The 22,434-nt window shown below is 39.4% G+C and overlaps 1 protein-coding gene across 6 annotated transcripts in view; it reads right to left on the bottom strand.

Moving 5' to 3' along the window:
- Window positions 1–22,434, bottom strand: part of LOC127569225 (long-chain-fatty-acid--CoA ligase 6-like) — an 83,663-nt gene that overhangs the window by 6,000 nt on the left and 55,229 nt on the right. For all 6 annotated transcript variants that reach the window (XM_052013642.1, XM_052013646.1, XM_052013644.1 and 3 more), the window contains 8 exons: window positions 19,856–19,990; window positions 18,911–19,006; window positions 15,379–15,451; window positions 13,379–13,467; window positions 10,948–11,064; window positions 4,360–4,503; window positions 610–711; window positions 336–407 (listed from right to left, as the gene is read on the bottom strand). In XM_052013642.1, coding sequence (XP_051869602.1) covers window positions 336–407; window positions 610–711; window positions 4,360–4,503; window positions 10,948–11,064; window positions 13,379–13,467; window positions 15,379–15,451; window positions 18,911–19,006; window positions 19,856–19,990 — 828 coding nt within the window. The remainder of the gene's footprint in view (window positions 1–335; window positions 408–609; window positions 712–4,359; window positions 4,504–10,947; window positions 11,065–13,378; window positions 13,468–15,378; window positions 15,452–18,910; window positions 19,007–19,855; window positions 19,991–22,434) is intronic.

The raw sequence follows: 22,434 nt of genomic DNA, 5'->3' as shown, positions 1-22,434 counted from the left end.
GTCGGTAAATCAATTTCCATAATGAGCCTTAATTTGAAAGAACCAAAATTCCATATTTGGTGCCATTTATCTTTATTTTGTTTCTCTTGCATCTCCTTTCACTTTTGATACATAAAAAATGTTGCACTTCTTTCACAAGGTATCCTATTGCGAGGTAGAATAGTTTACACAAATTGTTTAAATTTAAAAAGAATGATAACTAAAATTCAATTAAAATATGTAAAGGAACTAACAAGTTATGTAAACTCAAATTTACCCTTACATAAAATATTAATTTAATAGAGGGAAATTCTCCCATTATCATGAAAATAAAAACCTTAGTCTATATTCCTTACCTGTTCAAATGAATAAAGGCCAGCCTTTTGCCCCAGCTTTACCATGTCCTCCATGATGGCTTTTTTAAAACCCTGAAATTAATCAAAGCATTTTGTTAAGCGTGTCTGCAGTTCTCATGCAGTACCTTTTACTACCAACAGAGGTCATCTTATCAACGTACTGCATGGTAGAAAATGTCCTGAATAACAGCTTTAATCATATTACGTTAAAATAAAATTCTGGCTTTGTAATATTAAACGCATTGTATATTCTAGATGCATTTTAAAAACATACCTTGGATTTACACAGTTCTTCATATGATCCTTCAAATCCCTTTTTCCTTGCCCAGGCTTCTGTGGCTTCTGAATCTGGTACGACAATACCTACCAAGAAGGACTGTACCAAAGCAGTGTAAGGGTGTTTATATGTTATTAGAAAATGAAGTAACTCTTAAATATTAAAATTCATAGATTCACTAACTTTAGTAAAATGAAAAATTCTAATAAAATGTGAACCGATTTTGATTGTGGTAAAAAATGAAGAATAGCATCAGAGTTTTTCCTTTGAACGACAACTCATCATTTGATTAAATCTTGATTTTGCTTCTTGTAAATATTTTTGCACAACTAAGATCTATTATATTTTTTAAAAAAGAGTATAACTTCTGGGTGAATTTCTGTTTACAGTCTTCTTGCGATTGTTTCATCCTTAAAATCTTTGGTAAACTTTACTAGTTAAAGAGGCTTAAAGCCTACACCACCTTTTAATAAAATCATGACTGCTCTTTCACCTCAAGTTCAGCTTTTCACACTACCCCTAATATGTTTGGTATCCAAAAGGTTATTATCTTGAATATATTTCATGCCTAAGCACCTAGAGAATCTCATCATGCAAGATATCAGTCAGGTGAACATTTTTGCCTGTCCTTTAAATTAACACATCTTTTCTTCAGAGGCAGAGGCCTAGAAATTGGACCACTTAAATATCTTTATTAACAATCTCGTTTCATTATAGATTGTTACCAAGTAGTAACAAAGCAATAATGGTTTCATTATTTAAAATGAGGGGAATTGTGAACATGTGTGTGTTGACAGGATCATTTAATTGAGAATAATCTCTTCCAGTCCTGGAACATCAGTAACAGTCTGGGTTTTAATGCAAACAGCATTTTATCATTGATATGAAAATAAATTGCAGCTTTACAAAATAACTTAGATTTGAATCATTAAAACAGTACAAATTTACAAATATACAATTTACAAAATTTACAAAAATACAAATAATGGTATAAATTGTTATTGCATTGCAGTTTGTATCACTTCCTGGCACCTTAGACTGAAGTCCACACACTTCTTAGATGAAGATATTAGTTTCAGCCTCCTGTCAATACATGCCACGAACAAAAGACTTAGAAAGCAATGCTACCAAGACATCTAACCTAACCACTATTGGCAGTTCCTTACAACACATTCCATTTTCAGAAGATTTAACCTTTTATTAATAGGCCTTCCTGTTGCAGAGCCATTCATGGATCATGTGACCCTGATGTGCCACAAAATGAACAAACGATACAAAATTCAAAATCACAGAGAACTTTCGGTAGCACCTGGAGATATTTAATATATTACAATCAACCCAATGGAGCAAAACTCAGACCCAGCAGGTTTTCAAGATGAATCAATTTTCCCTCACTATTTAAACCACGATACAAGCACACTTACAGAGCTTGCACAGGAGAAATGTGCAGCAACTATTAGTTCTTCACAGGCTTGTCAGATGCTTTGAGATAAATTATATGTTGTGCATCACAGATTTAAGGAGTTCTTGCAGAATATTTACTGGTTTGTTGGATATTAAGTTAGGGTATTTGTTGGACTTACACATGTTACATTTAGCAAAGAAAGAGAAATTTGGAGTTCCAAGGATACCCTTTCTGATTAGGAAATACCTTGCTTACAGTCCCTCCAGCCTTTGAACTTGAGAAGGGGGAGGAAATGGAGACAGGATCCAAAGACAAGAACAGCTAGACTGACAAGGATGCATTATAGAGAGTCAGCAGGAATAGTGTAAATGTGGTGTAACAATGACTGTTTTGATCATTGTTGTAGGGCATTAAAATTCCCTTGTGACTGAGGTCAGAGACTTCCATTGCATGTTTTTGGGATTGCACATTCGCATGTTGAAATTATCCCTACTAGGCCTGCACACAGAATGTCTGCCATATGCTTATTAGGGCAGGTAGTTGGATGCATTGGAGCCAAGCAGAGGTATGCATCCAAGGGTTGGGACAGCCATGAATGTTGGGGGATTGAAACCCAAAAGCATTGGGGTGGAGTGGGGGGAAGCTGACAATAAACATCATGGGAGAGGGGAACTGGAAACAGCATCAGGGAATGTGGAGTTGAAGAGGTGATTATCATTGTTAAAGGAGGAGGACGATGGGGGATTTGGAGCACAATAAATCAGTATGGGGGTGCATAGGACAGCGATGGGACGAATTAAAGGGGAGCCTCACAGGCTAAATTATAGGGCAGATTTGAAACTGCAGGTCTTGTGGGGAGGGCCCTGACAATTTAGATAAGTGAAAAATTGAAAAAATTCAGAATGCTGGAAATCTGAAACAAAAACAGAAAATGCTGGTAAAGCTCAGCAGGTCAGGCAGCATCTTTGGAATTAGAAATAGTTAATGTTTCAGGTCAAAGACCCTTCAACAGAATTTAGATAAGGATCTCACCAGCAGGTCTCCAAGGTCAATACTGCAAGATTTAAAATAGTTTCTCCAAGTCAATGGGCACTTCCAAGATAATGTGGCACAAGTTTCTGCTTCATTCTTCGCACAGCAGTACAACTAGGGGCTTATAAACTTCTCCTACAAGTGCTTATTGCCTTATTTTGTTTTATTATTCAAAATAAACTTTATTCATAATAAAAAACAAACTATATACAATTACAAAACAGTGCAAACCTTTACATTCTTGTACAGATCATTCATTAGTGTTACCTTTTTATATATATATATATATAAAACACCGATGCCACACGTGTGGCTCCCTGGAAGCTACCTGGTCCCGTATTTACAATATTTAGGGGCTTTCTCGCCTGTCCCCACCCCTCCCTCTCCAGGGGCAGAAGAACCCTAAACTGTAGTCCTTCCCCACTGAGCCTTTGCGTTGGCTGCACCCAGCTTCAGTGCGTCCCTCAGCACGTACTCCTGCAGCCTGGAATGTGCCAGCCGGCAGCATTCCCCTACGGACATTTCGCATTCCTGGAAGACCAACAAGTTTCGGGCAGACCAAAGAGCGTCTTTCACCGAGTTGATGACCTTCCAGCAGCAGTTGATGTCCGTCTCTGTGTGTGTCCCTGGGAACAGCCCGTAGATCAGAGAATCCTCTGTGACGCTGCTGCTGGGGATGAATCATGACAAGGACCCTTGCATCTTTCGTCACACGCTCCTCGCAAACCTACAGCCTGCAAAGAGGTGGGCGACCGTCTCCTCCCCAGCGCAGTCCTCCCGGGGGCAGCGCATGCTGGGAGTGAGGTTCCAACCATACAGGAAGGATCTGACTGGGAGGGCCCCTCTCACCGCCAGCCAAGTGAGGTCTTGGTGCTTGTTGGTGAGTTCTGGTGATGAGACATTCTGCCAGATGGTCTGGACAGTCTGCGCAGGGAACCACCCTACAGTATCCATTGAGTCCTTCTCCTGCAGTGCAAACTGGCATGCAACTTCTAGAAACTGAGCTTGGCATAGCACGTTGGTCTCTCGGTTCCTTTTCCTTCACTCCTCTTTCAGTAAGCTGTTGTCTCCATTAATTGCTCCTTGGACTAAAGTCCCATTATCATGTTGATATTTATAATGGTTCCCTAATACATTAAGACTAATAATTTTACATACAGCACAAAAACACGAGGAAGAGTCAGTAAAACAAAGAAAAATGCTAATAACCCGACAAAAATATGTTTTCAAGGAACCAGATTAACATAACATACTATACACATGTTAAGATGCAATTGTTATACATTTTAACATTAAAAATACATATTTACCTGCAAACTATCTCCATGGACATACACTTGGGCCACAGGCTCACTCCGTACATAGATATTCTCAATTTTTTCAGGTGCAATATACTCTCCTTGAGCAAGTTTGAATATATGTTTCTTTCTGTCAATGATTTTTAAAGTGCCGTTCTAAATAAAAAAAATTAAAGCAATGACCCCACAAAATTCTGTCATTACCGACAATGCAAATCAATATTACTCTTGAAAAAAATAAGGCATAATGAGAAATTATAGGTGGTTATTTCTGAGCATAAAGCTTTCCAAAAAAGAATGAATTTCAATGCAGAGGTTTTCAGAATTTTGTGGGATATGTGGAATAGTCCTTGATTCAATCCTACTGAGACCCTCGCTCTCATTTCTTTTCTCTGGTACACTGATGGCCATGTTGTTGCTGGTTCCTTCTCTTGTACAAAATTCAAGAGTTTCATCATCACCTTGAAAAAGTAGAGCAGTTCATCTCAATGGTCTGGTGTCTGTACCTTACCTAATATCATTGAAATGGGTTAGCTATTTTTTTCCCCCAACATCATTGTTGCCAATTTTATTTTTAACTCTAATATGCTAGTTGCTACTCTGGAGGAGACCTTAACCCAAAAGACAATTTTTTTTCCAGTTCAGGTGTACATTGAAGATGCCATTGGACTATTCAGTTCACAGTTCTCTTGATCTTCTGGCCCAAGTTGTTGCCCTCTATCAATAAGACAAGTAACAGCTTAATGGTTCTAATAAAATAGAACTGTTTCTTTCTTTATAAATGTTATCAACCCTGGATAACTACAAGTAATCCAATTCCAATGAATCAGGCAGCTCCCTAATTATTCCCTTTGTTTCACATTCCAATGTTTTCTTTCCCCTGTTCTGCAGAACTCCAATGACCAAACTACTTCCTATTTAGTCCCATACAAAATTATAAAAATATAAGAAATAGAAGCAGGTGTAGGCTGTTCAGCTCCTCATGCCAGCACCGTTTAATAAGATGTTTTACCTCACTAGCACTTATTAAATATTAATGACATAGAATAAGGGCTTTCAGTCCAACAAGTTTATGCTGACTCTCGGCAGAGCAATCCCATTAGCCTCATTCTCCCCTTTTAATTTCACTATACCCCTGCAACTTATTCCCTCCCCATTTCCTTTGATGCTTTTCTTATATTCCTTACACTAGAGGGTAATTTATGGATGCTCCAATGTGCAGGATCAAAAGACTACCTTGTTATTCCTCTTTTGCAATATTTAGTTTTGTAACTTATAGTAATTTTTATGTCTTACACTGTACTGCTGCCACAAAACAACAAATTTCACGATATATGTCAGTGATAATAAATGTGATTCTGACCAACACATCTTTTGGATGTGGGAGGAAACCAAAGCACCAGGCAGTCACAGGTAAAACATACAAAGTCTACTCAGATAGCACCTAGAGTCAAAATCTAATCCAGGTCCCTGGAGCTTTGAGGCTGCATGATGCTAGCCTGCACTAACTTCATAGACCCTGATTCACTTAATAAGCAAAAATCTATTCTTCTCCAACTTGATATGTTCAGCAATTGAATGTCCACCATCCTCTTGGATGGAGAATTCCATTGATGCACTACCCTATAGATCAAGAAATTTCTTCTCATCTCAGTCCTGAATGGCTAGAGCATTATTTTCAGAAACCTATGGTTCTGACACTTCGGTATGGGAAATAAAATCCCTGAATCTACCCAGTCAAGTCCCGTATGAACTTTCTTTTGGTTTCAATGAGAATATAGGCTAAGACTGCTCCTCATTGACAACCTCCACTAGCTCCATAATCCCCATTGTTCACTTGCCCCCCCCACCCCCCATTCCTAGAATGAATCCAGTGAACCTTCGCTGCATTTTCTTAATGGGAGTATATACTTCCTCGGTAGGGAGACAAGACTTGTCAACAATTTTCCACGTGTGGTCTTACTTGGGCCCTCTATAATTGCAGTAACACATCTTTACCCTTGCAGTCAAAGCATTTTGCAACAGACGCCAACATACCATTTGCCTTCCTATTCACCATACCTACAAGCTGACTTTGTTATTTGTGTATCAGGACATAGATTCCCTTGAATGCAACATCTCTCAATATTTAAAGATTTCCCACCTTTCTATTCTTCCCTACCAAAATGAATCTCCTCACACCTTTTCACAGTACATTTCATCTGCCATGTCTTGACCCCTTCACTTAGCTTGCCTATCCTATATCCTTCTCACACTATCACCTGGCTTAGTGTCATCGGCAATCTAGTATATATGTTACAATGGAAACACAAGAGATAGCAGATGCTGGAATCTGGAGCAATGAACAATCTGCTGGAGGAATTCAGCAGCTCAAGCAGCATCTGTGGGAGGAAAGGAATTGTTGACGTTTCTGGATGTAATATCTCGATCCGAAACGTTGACAATTCATTTCCTCCCACAGATACTGGTCAACCTACTGATTTCCTCCAGCAGGTTGTTTATTGCTTTGGATATATTACATTTGGTTCTCTCATCCAAATCACTGATATAGATTGTGAACAGGTGGCACCCTAGTACGAATCTTTGCAGTACCTCAGTAATCAGTCTCCCAATCTGAAAAAGAGCCATTTATTCTTACTCTGTAGGGGATGCAGCAACTATCCTTTCACTACTTTCCTTCCCACCATTCAAAGAAGCAAACAGTTTCCAGGTGAAGAACTAGTTCACTTGCATTTCTTGCAATGTAGTGCATTGCATTTGGTGTTCATAATGTGATCTTCTCAATCTTAGAAAACAAAACACAGATTGGGTGATCACTTTGTGGGACACCTATTTTCAGTCTGCAAGATCAATCACGAGCTTTCTATTTCCTGCTACTTTAGTTCTCCATTCCACTCTGACCTGTCTGTTGTATCCTGCACTGTTACAATGAAAGCTTGGAGGAATAGTATCCAAGCACATTGCAGCCTTGCGGACTCAATATGGAATTCTCCAAGTTTAGTTAAATTGTTTTCTCTTTAAGTAGGAGAACATAGAAACGTACAGCATAGGAACAGACCTATAGACCTACCATGTCTGCATCAACCATGATGCCAAATTAAACCAATCTCATATGCCCACACAGGGTCTGTATCCCTCTATTCCTTGTCTGTTCATGTGTCTGTCTAAATGCCTCTTAAACATCTGCTACTTGCTTCTGTCATCTCCCCTGGCAGTATGTCCCAGGCACCAACCACTCTAAATCTTGCTTCTGAAATCTCCTTTAAATTTTCCCCCTCTCACCTTAAACTATACCCTCTGGTATTTGACATTTCCACCTTGGGGAAAAAGACACTGACTATCTACCCCAGGTCTCTCATAATTTTATATACTTCTCTCCAGTCACCCCTCAGCCTCCACGACACTCCAGAGAAAACAATCCAAGTTTCTCCATCTCGTCTTGTAGCTATATACCGTAATCCAAACAACATCCTGGTGAACCTCTTCTGCACCCTCTCCAAAGCTTCCTCATCCTTTTTAAAGTGTGGCGACCAGAACTGCACAAAATACTCCAACTGTGGCCTAACTAAACGTTTATACAGCTGCAACATGACTTCCCAACCTTTGTACTCAATGCTCTGACTGATGAAAGCAAGCATGCCCTATCCACTTGTTGCCATTTTCAGGGAACTATGGACCTGCACCCCAAGATCTCTCTGTACATGAATGCTCCATTTACTGTATCCTTTCCTCTTGCAGTTTCAACATCTAGAATCAAAGAGTCATACAGCATGGTTACAGGCCATTTGGCCCAACTTGTCTACGTCACCCAGTGGGCGCTTCACGCTTGTCCAGATTAAACTCCATCAGCCATTTCTCCGCCCAACTTTCCATCTGATCTATCCTACTGTATCCTTTGACAAGCTTCCTTGCTATTCTCAATTCCCCCAATTACTATGGCTAGCATAACCAACCATTTCTGCAGGAGTTCATTCACCTGTGATTTTAGCCCAGTTCTTTTCTCTCTCCATTTGTACACCAATGACATGGTGCATGTCCCACAGCCCTGCTATTAACCACACATAAAATGGACAAAAAAAGTGTAGTCACCATCTAACTGCACCCATTTAACTCATCTAATTTGACCTCACCCTATCATAGATATTCCCTTTATCATGTCTATCCCCTCCCCCATTTCTACTGCAACTTAAAATAAATAATTTTCTCTCTTCTTCCCATTTCTAACGAAGGGCATTCAATCTGAAATGTTAACTCTTTTTCTCTTTCCACAAATGCTACCTGAGCTGCTGAGTGTTTCCAGCACTTTTGATTTTATTCCTGCCCTCCATTAACCAATCTTTAATCCATATGCTATTGAGGCATCTTTCACCCTCAATAGCATGTGGTTTAATTTTCTTTGATAACCTCTTAGCTATTCTACTACTGACAATCTCGAAAACTCTTAACAGTTTTTTCAAACATATTTCCTTTCCTTAACTCGATGGTGACCTGGCCCAATACTATTATTTCCTAAGTGCTCTGCTACTACTTCCATAATAATAGATGCTAGCATTTTCTCTACTACTGCTGTCAGACTATCTGTTCTCTGCTTTTCTGTTTTCTGTCTCATTGCCTCCTCCTTTCTTACATTTGCCAGCTTCCAATATGTGGGAACCATTCTAGGATCTGTGAAATTTTGGAACGTGATAATCAGTGCATCCACTATCTGCATAGCTTTCAAAACCTTGGGATGCAAATCATTAGCTCTTAGTGATTTATTGGTTTCCAGTCCCCTTAATTTAGCTACATCTATTTTATCCCCCCCAAATGCTAATTTATTTTAACTGCTTTTTAATTATAGACCAGCCATTCTCTACTATTTCATGGAGGTTTTCTGCATCTTCATTTGTGGAGACAGACAAAATATTTATTAATTTTTCTCTGGTATTTCCTTTTTGAGAAAGATTCACAGAGTGATACGGCATGAAACCACACCTTTCATCCCACCAAGTCCATGTCAATCACCAATCATCCATTTACATTCTCATATTAATCCCGTTTTTTAAAAATTCTCCACACATTCTCATCAACTCCCCACAGATTCTGCCAGTCACTTACACACTAGGAGTAATTTACAGTGGCCAATTAACCTACCAATCTGTACATTTTTGGGATGTGGATAGAAACTGAAACATTGGAGGAAACTCATGCAGATACAGGGAGAATGTGTAGACTCCATGCAGACAGCACTTGAGATCAAGACTGAAACTGGGTCTCTGGTGCTGTGTGGAAGCCGCTCTACTAACTGCGCCACTGTGCTACCTATTTTATTCTTAATAAAATTTCCTGTGCTCATCTGTTAAGGAGCCATGTTAAGCTTTTCCTTTTTACTTGGTCTGCTTTTATGTTTTTTGCTAGATTGCCCTCATAGTTCTACATCATCCATCACCAAGGACCCTCACCATCCAGGACATGTCCTCTTCTCATTACTACCATCAGGGAGGAGGTACAGGAGCCTGAAATCCCACACTCACTGACTCAGAAACCGCTTTGTCCCCCCTCCACTGTCAGATTTCTGAATAGTCCATGAACGCTACCTCATTTTCCCTTTCTTTTTTGCACTATATATTTTGCAATTCATAGTAATTTTGTATTTCCACTGTACTGCTGCCAGAAAACAATAAATTTCACATCATAAGACAGTGATAATAAATCTGATTCTGATTTCCTATCAAGTTCTTGGTCCTCCTTTGCTGAAATCTGAAATGTTCCTACACTTCAGGCTTACATTACAAACCTTTTCCTTTAACACAGATTTCTCTTGTTGCCATGGCTGGATCACTTTTCTTGCTGGGTTTTGTGCTCTAAGCTACGTATTAATTCTTTAAATGCTGGCCATTGCTATCTTGCAGTTAAACATTTTCAGTAGTTTCCAGTTTACCAGGACAAATTCACACCTTTTACCTTCATAGTTTCCTTTATTGGATTTAAGACCCTGGTTTCAGATTGAACTAAAATACCTTTCAATATTTATATAAAAATATATTACGATAACTCTCCTTAACTATTAGGTCAGCAAGTCTAGATGTAAAAGAGCATGTTCCCTTGTTGGTTGCTCAACATACTGATCTAGAAGATTATTTCTTACATACTTCGTAAATGTAGAATGAGTCAAAACAATCCCTGCTAAGCCATTAGAGTTGCAATAGATTTTTTAAAAATTTCAGTGTCCATTTGGAATGGGTTAGGTCATTCAGCCTGTTGAGTCTGTTCTAGTATTCAGTAATGTTATGTCTGATCTGCATTTAGTTTCATCTTTGCCCCATACCTCTTAATTCCTTTGGTTAACTGTACGTAACTTAATTGATGGACTTATAGTACAAGTATATTTGGATAGAATCCTGGGTTTCCAAATCATCTTGTAGCCAACTGTGTATTAAATAGTTGCACTGCATACTGCCAATTTATGTTTTGATACAAATTTATAAAAATAATGCTCTTGATTGTAGATTATGCTTTACCAAGGCTGTATTATCAAATATAATTCAAAAATATAAAACTGCAAATCATAACTGATTAGTGAAACTACACAATGAAGATATTTAGATGGTAGATACTTACTGTTAACCATTTGCCAATGTCCCCTGTATGCAGCCATTTGTCTTTGTCCAAGGCTTCAGCAGTTTTCTCGGTATCTTTGAGGTAGCCTTTGAAGACGTTTGGTCCTTTCACACAGATCTTCAATATAATGGTCATTTAAAACAGGGAGTCAAAAATAATCTGTCTCAATTATATTTTTCAATCTTGCACAATCAGGTTCCTTATGTAAAGTTAGAGATGCCTCAGCATTTGTTTTTGTTATTATTGCTGCATGATTAGATCAAAGTCCCCAGTGAGTGCAGTGAGTTAGAACAGTACCGGGAGAAGGGGTCTGACAGGGAAGTCATAGCAGCAAGGGTTGTGATAGACAATTTGCTCCACAAGAATTCAAGAAAAAAAAAGCTATAAAAGCTGACAATTACATTCCATGGAAGGAAGGAATAATTGGACTCTGACATTTTATTGGACATTGAATGCAGAACTCTCAGCTACGTCAGGCCAGAAATACATGCTCACAAGCTGGAAGAACCATCCCACTTTATTACTATTGACAGAAAATTATTAATGGAAAATGGAGGTCACTGTGAGTTGCATGATCCATGGTTTCCTCTCTGGGTCCTCTGTGCCTCTGATGAACTAACATCAATCACTCTGACCCTTCTGGCAGTCCCAGCACAGCCCCTCCACCTACCAATCGTAATCCCAACTTTCCTTACGCTTGATCCCAGCTCACTGATCCCTGGCCCTTCTCACACCTAAGGCCTGATCTCCCCCCCACACTCTCACACCTCTGTGATCATGCCCTGTTTTTACCTGATTTAGGGCTAAGTCTGTTCAGTAGCACGTTTCTTTGGTTCTCATATTCTACTGTATTTCCCAAAGACAAGCCTTCAAAAAAAAAGTGCTTGCTGGTCCACCACAAAACAATATTTAAATACAATTAAACAGGAACCTTTAAATTTCTATCTACAGGGCCCACACCTGAAATGAGTGTTAGCCATTTATTTGCATGTGCTGTACCTCATGCACTTGCAGCAGGTGTGTTGGTGATGGCAGACTGCCATTTGTCACCTTCTGGACTGTGTTGTTACCAAATAGATTTAGAAAGCAATACAGTGGTCTGAGTTTCATCCCAAGTAGCTGTGTAACACAGAACTCTGTGCTCTACAGGTGACTTCCAAGGATTCGCACTGAGGCAAACACCAATTACTGCTAGAGGTTATCAACTCGCCCAAAACTTGCTGACCTTCCAGTGTAAGGAAATGTCCATGACTGAATGTTGTAGACTTGTACATTCCAAGGTCCAGGACTGCATGCTCTGGAACACACTGAAGCTTTGTACAGCCTCATGTAAACTATGAGGAAAGTTACATACAAAACCCTCCCATTATTACACATCAAGCTAATTGAGCCTTGTAAATATCTCTCAGATTGTTTGTTCAAGAATGAATGTAAAATGAAAAAACGTCCATACTTATGTAATGTAAATCTTCCAAATAGATGGATGAAATGGCTTGTACTAAAATTTGGTGGCATGAATGAATATAGAACATTACATATCTGCAATTTTTATGGATAACATGTATTTTTTGAAAAATAGATGCAGGATTTAATGCCTGTGAAAGCTGTTCTATGCAACAATAGATAGCCCTAGTGCGGGTTTTTAGCAGCCAAATTGAGAAAAACTAAGTCCATGTGTGGATGAACAGACCACCTTTAAAAAGGTTTCAGTTCAAGCTACCACCAGAAATTTAAAAAATGAACTTGCCCTAAGGTGGATATAAAAGAGACTGCAGATGCAGGAAGAACTCAACAGGTCAAGCGGCATCTGTGGAGGCAAAAGATGTAAATTGACGCTTTGGGCTGAGACTCTGCATCAGGACTGGTAGCGAAGAGAAAAGATTGCCAGTACATAGCAGTATGAAGTGGGGAGGGATGGAGGCTGGTAGGTGATTGGTGGAACCAGATGGGGAGGGGTTGATGGGCCATTATCCCCTCCGCACCTGGTTCCACCAATCACCTACCAGTGTCTATTCTTCCCCATTTCATACTGCTATGTACGGGCAATCTTTCCCTTCCTGCTCCATCCTGATGCAGAGTCTCAACCCGAAACAGCAACTTGCACCTTTTTGCCTCCACAGATGCTGCTTGACCCACTGAGTTCTTCCACCATTGTGTTTTTTGCCATAAGGTGGAGCCAGGAAGAGCACAAGTCCACTTCCCAAATCCCCAATCAAACATGCGAGGCGTGACCTTAATACCCTTAATTCACCTGCATCACTTTCTCCAACTCACATTGAAGTAAATTAATCACAATGCTACTGTAATTTTATCATTCATGAATATGTCTTCTTCATGTGACATGTCCCTTCAATTGAAACAACATATAATATAGAACATGGAATACCCAAAATTAGGGATGGAATATGATGAGGTGTGACTACTTACTCACCTCGCCTTCTCCTTTTGCAGAAAAATATTTCATTTCTTCTACATCAATAAGCTTGAGAAAATTGCATGGTAAGGGAGCCCCAACATGACCTGGAAAATGCGAGTGAAGAAACTTATTCATCAAAAAAATGCTTGAATTTCTTTTTTTGTGAGGTAGAATATAAATTTTAATACATGGTTGGAGCACAGAACTAAATGCATATACAAAATTGATAAGAGTTTGCTTAAATACTGAAGGGCTTAATGCCCAGAAGAGGTATCCTACCCTCCTTTCCCATTCCCATGTGCAATTTTTCCCCTTACCCCTCTTGTTCAGTTCCCTGTACCCCTAGTTCCCTACTCCACTCTTTATACCCTGCCTTTCTGCACTATTCACTGCCCTTTTGTTTTCCTCCTGTTCTACCTAGCTCTTCTTCCCTCCTCTTGATCTTTCCATTTTGCTCTTTTCCATCTTTCATTTTCCTCCCCATTTTTTAAACCTTCCTCCTGTTTCCCCAACACCCTTCAATGGACTAGAAACCACTTTCTCTTCATACCATCATCTTTCCATCCATCTCACCCTCATCTCCTCTGCTGTTCTTCTTCACTTCCTCTTGTCTTTTGACATTCCTATCGTCCGTCTACATTTCTTTTTCTAGCTGTAATCCCTTCTTCAGCCCTCCTAGACTTTCGTCATTCCTCATCTCCCTTTCCTCTTTGCTTCATGACCCTATCACATCGTTAAGTCATTTTTCTTCTCTTGACCTCCTCTCCCACCTTCCTCTCAATCCTTCATACACTCTCCTAAACCTTTCATTACATCCTGCTTCAATGTTTTTCAAGCACTTTCCTAAACTCTCCCTCTCATCATCTTCTTCACCATTCTACATGCCTTTACTCTTCTCTCCACCTTACTGAACATTTATCTATGTGCATCTGTCTAGCAGATCTATTCTCTTCTCTCATCTCTCCTCCCCATTTCCATTTGTCTTCCTCCCATTTTCTTGAAACCTATTCTGTGTGTGTTTTCCTTTCTCGTAATGCCTCCCATCTTTTATTTCACTCTCTTTTCCTTCGCTTTCCCCCACTAATTCACAGTTCACTCCCACAATGCCTGCTTGTTCCTCTGCCTTTGAATTGATCTCCCCTGTCCTTGTATCTTACACTACTCTGCTTGGGCCCACTTTCTCCACCACTTTGAATCTGAACTGCTTTCACTCCGGAGTCATTTGTCTTAATTCCCTGAAGTTAACTTTGATATTAAATGATAGTGTAACATGACTTGGTTTAACCATTTGTTAAAAGTCCCTTGATGGTCATTGAATAATGCATGCTTTATACTATTCATCAGTGATAAAATTATCTTCATGAATTTTATCGCACCTAAAAAGCAAGTGCTTTTATATATCTATTTTGAACAATTGGTTAATCATAAAGATAGGCAGTTAATTATCAGATTCTGCTGTTGTAAAGTAACAGATGCAAAGCTGGGCAACAAGGTTATGATTTGCAACTGTTACATAGGGGAACTGATTGGGTACCTAAATTAAGTGGACACTGTTGGTCAGCCAGTTATAGGGAAAAGCATAATTGAAACTGGACACCAGATAGACAAATAAGATAATCCTGCCAGCTAGAATAATGAAAATTCAATCAACTGCTACATGATTATCTGACTGACACACTGTCTACTAAAGATTTAATTTTAGAATAGAAATATGGAGATAAAGCTCGCAAAGGGCACTGCAATCAAAAGGCATTACGAGTTGTCATTGAGTTAAGGCACCAAGCACATAGTCTGATCAATTCCTCAGGCCTGTGTGGCACTGTTTCAGGATCCTTTGGGATGTACTGTTAAGATTTTATATGCATGACGATCAATAAATAAAAATAAATCTGACCCGAGATTATTCTGTTACCCTCTAGTAGCTGAGCATTATTTTAAGAAACTAATATAACCTCTAGATAAAGTATATAGCATGGTATTATGTCAGAAGCAAAAATAGAAGTATCAGATGGTACCTGATGTCCAATCTCCAGGTGTAGTAAATGTACATCCAGCTGTGCACTCAGTCTGTCCGTAACCTTCATAAACCTGACAATGGCATGTGAAACATTGCAAGAAGAACATTCTCAATTAGATGTTTATTTTAAAGATTCTATTGTGTTCAGTTTGCATATACAAGCATAATGGGAGATGTCTATATACATAGCTACTGGGATCTCCCAATCTCAATTTGTTTTTTTTAAACTCTTTAAAGCTATTGATTAAAACCAGATGTGGGATAGACATCTCTACAATATAGGTTTCTAAATAATAAAAAAAGGTAAACGATAGAAGCAAAGAAAAGCCTCATCTGGGTCTTATAGAGGAACAGAGTCCATCGATCCTTGATGTGGCAATGCAGGGAGACAATGTAGTCAGGAAGGCATATAGGGGACTGGCCTTCATTAGTCAGGGATTGAATACAGAAGTAGGGAGGTTATGCTCCAACTTTATAAAACCTTGGTCAGATCCCAGCTAGAGTGCTGTGTGCAGTTCTGGTCACCAAGGTATAAGGAGGATATGATGGCACTGGAGAGGGTGCAGAGGAGATTCACCAGGATGTTGTCTGGGATGGAGCAGTTCAGTTGTGAGGAGAGGCTGGAGAAGCTAGGATCTTTTCTCCCAGGAGCAGAGAAGCTTAGGAGGGGACATGATTGAGGTATACAAAATTACAAGGATAGGGTAGACTGCAGGAAACTTTTATCCATATCAGAGTTAGATAAAACTGGATGACATCGGTTTAGGGTAAGGGGGAAGAGATTCAGGGGGGATATGGGGCGGGGGCACTTCACTAAGAGAGTGGCAAGTACCTGGAATACACTGCCTTAGAGAATGGTTGAAGCTGGGTTGCTGACAGCATTTATGGTGTCTAGATAAACACTTGAATTGCTAAGGCATACAGGGCTATGGACCAAGTGCTGGGTGATGGGGTTACTGTGGAAAGGTGCCACTGGTTAGAATGGACAGGTTGGGCTGAGTGGCCTGTTTCCATGCTGTACAATTTTATGACTTTAACTGCCTGTTCAGTCACATTTTTCAGTATTTCTGATATGATTAGCAAAATTTACAGTGCAAGATTGTCTTTAAAGATCTTACTGCATATATTCTGATAAATTTCCTCATAATATAACATTATTAAATAAAAGTTATTGTTTAATAAAAGATTTAAGATGTGATGAATGATAGAAGTTTCAAATGGTAATAATTCAGGATAGCCAGAATGATGATTGCACCAGACTGCAGAATGAGTTTATCAAGTCAGCTGTTTATGATAAAGTAGAATCTACATTGAGCCACTGGTTAATAACTATAATTTGATTATATTACTCCTTCCACCATCAATATTTACCAAGTGTCACCAGTTTTCCCACAACTTTGTTCAAGGAAAATTGGATGATAAACTGTTTTATAAATGGAATATTGCATTATGTAAAGTACAATGTATTATTTTTCAAGCATTTAGCTGGTTTCAAGGTACATTTCCTTTTTAAGGCTAGAAAATCCAACCATAATAAGTGAACACAGACTGAGGTCACTCAAAGTTTAATTGTTTGTCAGGAATCTTAAAACTAGAAAGGCTCATGACTGTTTAATGCCATGGATCAGAAAAGCAAAACGTTTTAAGATTGGCAGTGCATGGCCGCTGGAGTGTAAAATACTGCAGCCCTGTGCTGGTTTGAGTTTTCAATATGTACTTGCAGATCACCTGTGACTTTGTTCATGGTAAGTTAAATGATCAGACTTGAAACGTTGGAGCATATTATGCCAGATAGTACCAATGTGAAATGATGTTCAGACACAATAAGCAAGGAGCTCACATAAGTCATAAGGTCAATTTGTGGTGAAGGAGATCTATAAAGACAAACCCTAAAATCTAATAGGACAGGAAAGAATATAGATTATTGGGTCACAGTAGAATTGAAGAATGCAGGGTCCAACATTCTTGTAGGGTCAGGAGAATGTGACTCAAATAACCAATAGTCCCTCTTCAAACAACGGAGAGCTGGCCCCTTCTGTAGATTAATAGGAGCTAGTTATACTAATGGCTGCAGGGTTCTTGTGGGGGAAAAGATGTCAGGAGAAGGGAACTCAAATAACCATTGACCCTTCTTGAAGTATCAGATTCCTGTTGCCAAGTTTTTGCCCTTGTCATGTACTTTCAGTGCTGCTCTCTATCATCTCCCTCACTTCCAATAATTTAAAAGTAGATGTACTGTTTCTTAGAACTACAAAAATTTCATGGTGGGCATGTCAAATGCTCTGAAATGCACTTCCAATGTGCACCAGAAATAAGCTTTGAGCGATTTGCTAGTTTATCAAGTATTTCGTAAAATACAGCCTCCCCTCCATGGACTCTGTCTTCACCTCTCACTGTCTTGGTGAAGCAGCCAGCATAATCAAAGACCCCACCCACCTGGGACATTCTCTCTTCTCTCCTTTTCCATTGGGTAGAAGATACAGGAGCCTGAGGGCACATACCACCAGACTTAAGGACAGCTTTTACCCCACTGTGATAAGACTATTGAAGGGTTCCCTTATACAATAAGATGGACTATGACCTCATGATCTAACTTGTTGTGACCTTGCACCTTATTGCACTGCACTTTCTCTGTAGCTGTGACATTTTACTCTGTGCTGTTATTGTTTTTACCTGTACTACATCGATGCACTCTGTACTAACTCAATGTAACTGCACTGTGTAATGAATTGACCTGTACGATCGGTTTGTAAGACAAGCTTTTCACTGTACCTCAGTACAAGTGACAATAATAAACCAATACCAATAAACCAATACCAATAAATACATTTCCTCGTTCATGGAATACATATTTTCATTTTATCACACAAAGTTAAGCTCCAAAAAATAACATGATACCGAGTGGGAGGAACTGGTATCACAGGCTGTCACATTAAGGGAAATTTCTTTTCAAAAATTGATGGCCATATCATGTAATATGGAGGTATGGGTCAGGAAGCTATTGATGGGGGAGAGAGAACATGGAGGAGGGAAGGCCATAAAGGGAAAGGTGGGGAATGTGAGGAGGGAGACAATGGGAGGAGGGCAGGAGAGTAATAAAGAATTGCAGGAAGAGAGAGAGAGGACAAAATGTTGGATAAAATGGGCAGAAGAGGGCAGAATAAGAGGAAATGGTATGAAACAATAGATGATCTGGAAAGGTGTTGGAAGAGGACAGAGATGGAGACAGAGAGAGACAGTTGAAGTTATTTACTCTATGATTTTCAATTGCTGAACACCCATTTCTCTGCTTTGTGCAGATTCTCTCTGGGTAATTCCAGAAGGTGAGAAAACGGTCAGGGTTACAAATTCTACAATAAACTTTGGTCTATTTTCAGTGCCTCTCCAATGCAGATCAAGTAGAACCAGTATGGACCATCTCTCTTTGCTATTATATGGATTTGGGTGAAACTAGAGGAGGTGCAATTACATCTTATTTGGATGATTCAAAAGGAAAACTGAAAGAATGAAAGAAGTACAAACTTCCATACCTGGCAACCCAGTGCTGCTCTAAGGAAACCAAGCACAGTGGGAGAAGCAGGAGCAGCCCCTGTGACAATCATTCTCACCTTTCCCCCTAGACTTTCCTGTTTAAACAAGTATCTTCAGTTAACAGGGAACATAATGGCAAATTCAAGATAAAGCACACACTTAATGAAAGCTTTACGTTGCTTCATGACCAAGGAATTTTCAATCTGTTTCCAAAGTGCAAATAAAATTTCCACTACTTTGGATTATGAGTGAGCCTTTTCAATAAAAATTCAGAAAGACAATAAACTTGTACTTGTTTCTTTTCTGGAATAAGACTCAGGAGATTTCTGAACCACAAAGGATTAGTATCAGTGGGATGGTGTTATATTTCTAGCCTGTGCTAATTATTCTGGGCTCAGATCACTTCCCAGGTAGCCTTATGACCAATCTACGAGGTTCCCCAAAGAGTATCTTGCAAATACTACTGTTGTTAATATCAGGAACACTACTGCCATGGAATAATAGATCAGCAAAAGATTAAAAATTAAAGCTAAAATTAAGCAGACTTTCTTTCTTCCAAAAGGTACGAGATTATAAAATTACATCATTATGTTAAATTTGGGAACTAATGATAGTTTTTCCATACTGGCATAGCAGTGGGAAGTAATTGTAGATGACTGCAGCATTTTAACCAAGTGAGCCTGATGTTAGTAGAATGCTTTTTTCCCTCATCTACTCAATAGCCTTTCTCAAAACATACCTGGACTTTTGATTGCTGACAGCACAGAAGAGACTGGAAAAATATTCACCCGTGTCGAGAGTAAACGAAAATCACAGTCAAAATTAAAAATCAGTTTGTTGTGGGGAAATACTCGACCTTTGTTTTCTCTTTCATGCAACCACATTGAATGAAAAGATAAAACAAAAGAGATGGATTGGAATTTTTAAAGTTTTAACATCTTTACCTGTACTTTCTTGAAAAAGATTTTATCCCATATGCTGTCATTCCTTATGATACCATTTCGCACCTCAGCTGCTTTTCTCCTGGCAGCAAATTCCAGTAGCCAGCGTTTTACTGGTGTTCCTGCTTGGCTAAATATCTAAATTAAATTGGGTAATATTTATACTTTAGTTGCACAAAGTATTAGGAGAAATAAATAACACTGGAAAATAGAAAGACATTGTTTAGATAGGGTGCACAAAAGAACCAGCTTGATGGTGGGTCCAGGACCTGAAACGTTAATTCTGTTTTTATTGACACAGATGCTGCCACACCGGCAGAGTGTTTCCAGCATTTTCTGTTCTTATTACAGAAAGATCTAATATGGACTTCAGACCCCATGTTAAATGCATGAAGTGTATAAAAAAGATTGGGGAGTTGCAGATGCAATCAATCATATGGTGTATTGCTGTGAGAACATAGAACAGTACAGCACAGGAACAGCCCCTTTGGCCCATGATGTCTGTGCGGACAATGATGCCAGTTTAAACTGCACATCTGGCTGCATGTGATCTACATCTCTCCATTCTCTGCTTGATCACGTGTCTTTCTAAATGCCTCTTAAACATCGCTGCTGTATCTTCTTCCACCACTTCCACTGGCAGAGTGATCCAGGCACGTACAACTGTGTAAAAAAAATCTTGCCACATAGATCTCCTTTAAACTCTCTGCCTCTCATCTTAAAGTTATGCCCATTACTATTTGACACTTTCACCCTGGGAAAAAGACTCTTACCACCTACCCTGTCTTTACCTCTGTTACGGACTCAGTGAAAGTCCCTTTAAGATAGAGAATGTGTGTGTATGTGTGTGTGGGGCGTGCTTACGTTAATAGAAGATAAAGGACGTAATGACGTTGTTGAAGAAGTCAGAAGGAGAGAGAGAGAGAGAAGGGAGAGAGACACCAGCCTGCTTGTTTTCTCTATCGATGGAAAAGAAACAATAACTGTGTTTGCTGCTGAAATCCATGTATGGAAGTTGGAAGTAATCCAGTGGAGTTCACTTTGTTGCTGACCTGTAGAAGGAAACAGGTATTTGTGTGTGGACGACCACGATTCGGATGCTTTTCGGGGTAAGGAAGTCACTACCCAGTAAACACTGGACTGTCGTTTGGGTTCCATCGTGGAACATTTGGATTTCGTATGTACTCTCTCTATGTTTTCTACATCTACGTCTTATCGTCAGACAACGGTGGTTGTTGAAGAAGCCCTTGCTCATGTTTCACCTTATGGCTTGTGGAACTGAACTTTAAGAACCATTCCGGAACTGGGAGTTTTGGACTTTGCCATACCCACACACACACACGAAGAGTTTAGTTTTGGGGTTAACGTTCGAGGTTTAACATTTTTGAATTCTAACATACTAACATTTTTACTTTTATTTTACGTATTATCATAAGTAGTAATTAATAAAATAGTTTTTAAACACTGAATCATGCTCAGTGTGTTTCTTTTGTTGCTGGTTCGTGACACCTCTCATAATTTTATACAATTCTATCAGGCTGGGCCTTAGCTTCTGACAGTCCAGAGAAAACAATCCAAGTTTGTCCAACCTCCGCTTCTAGCGAATAATCTCTAATCTAGGCAGCATCCTGGTGAACCTCTTCTGCACCCTCTCCAAAATCTCCACATATTTTCTACAGAGTGATGACCAGAACCGCACAATACTCTAAATGTGGCCTAATCAAAGTTTTATGCAGCTGCAGTGCAACTTCCCAACTTTTAATACTTAACACCCCAACTGATGAAGACAAGCATGTTGTATGACTTATTTACCACCTCATCTATTTGCATTGCTTCTTTCAGGGAAGTATGGACTTGCACCCCATGATCCCTCTGTACATCAAGGCTCCTACCATTTACTTTATACATGCTTCTTATATTTGACCTCCCAAAGTGCAACACCTCACACTTGCCTGGATTAAACTCAGTCTGCCATTACCTTGCCCACATTTCCAACTGGTCTGTATCCTGCTAAATCCTTTGACAACCTTCTTCACTATCCATAGCTCTGCCAATTTTTGTGTCATCTGAAAACTTACTGATCAGCCCACCCACATTTTCATCCAAATCATTTTGATATTTTACAAACAACAGAGGTCCCAGCATTTGCAGAACACCACTGGTCACAAATCTCCATTCCAAATAACACCCCTCCACCACCACCTTCTGTCTTCTGTGGTGAAGCCAATTCGGAGTCCAATCTACCAAGTTTCCATGGATCTCATGTGCCTTAATCTGCCGGATCAACCTACCATGAGGGATCTTGTCGAAAACTTTAGTAAAGTCCATGTTTCTAACATCCACTGCCCTACACTCAATTGTCTCTGTCACTTCCTCACAAAACTCAATTGTTTGTGAGACATGACCTCCCCCACACAAAGCCAAATTGACTATCCCTGATAAGCCTATGCTTTTCTAGATGCAAGTAGATCCTATCCCTGAGACTGTTCTCCAGTAATTTCCCACTGATGGACGACTCACCAGCCCATAACTTCCTGGTTTGTCTCTACTGCCCTTCTTAGAGGGACAACATTGACTATTCT

The sequence above is a fragment of the Pristis pectinata genome, chromosome 4 (assembly GCF_009764475.1).
Source record: "Pristis pectinata isolate sPriPec2 chromosome 4, sPriPec2.1.pri, whole genome shotgun sequence".
In the NCBI taxonomy this organism is placed as follows: domain Eukaryota; kingdom Metazoa; phylum Chordata; class Chondrichthyes; order Rhinopristiformes; family Pristidae; genus Pristis; species Pristis pectinata.
The sequence above is the reverse complement of the archived record's forward strand: the minus strand, read 5'-3'. Positions and strand labels throughout refer to the sequence as shown.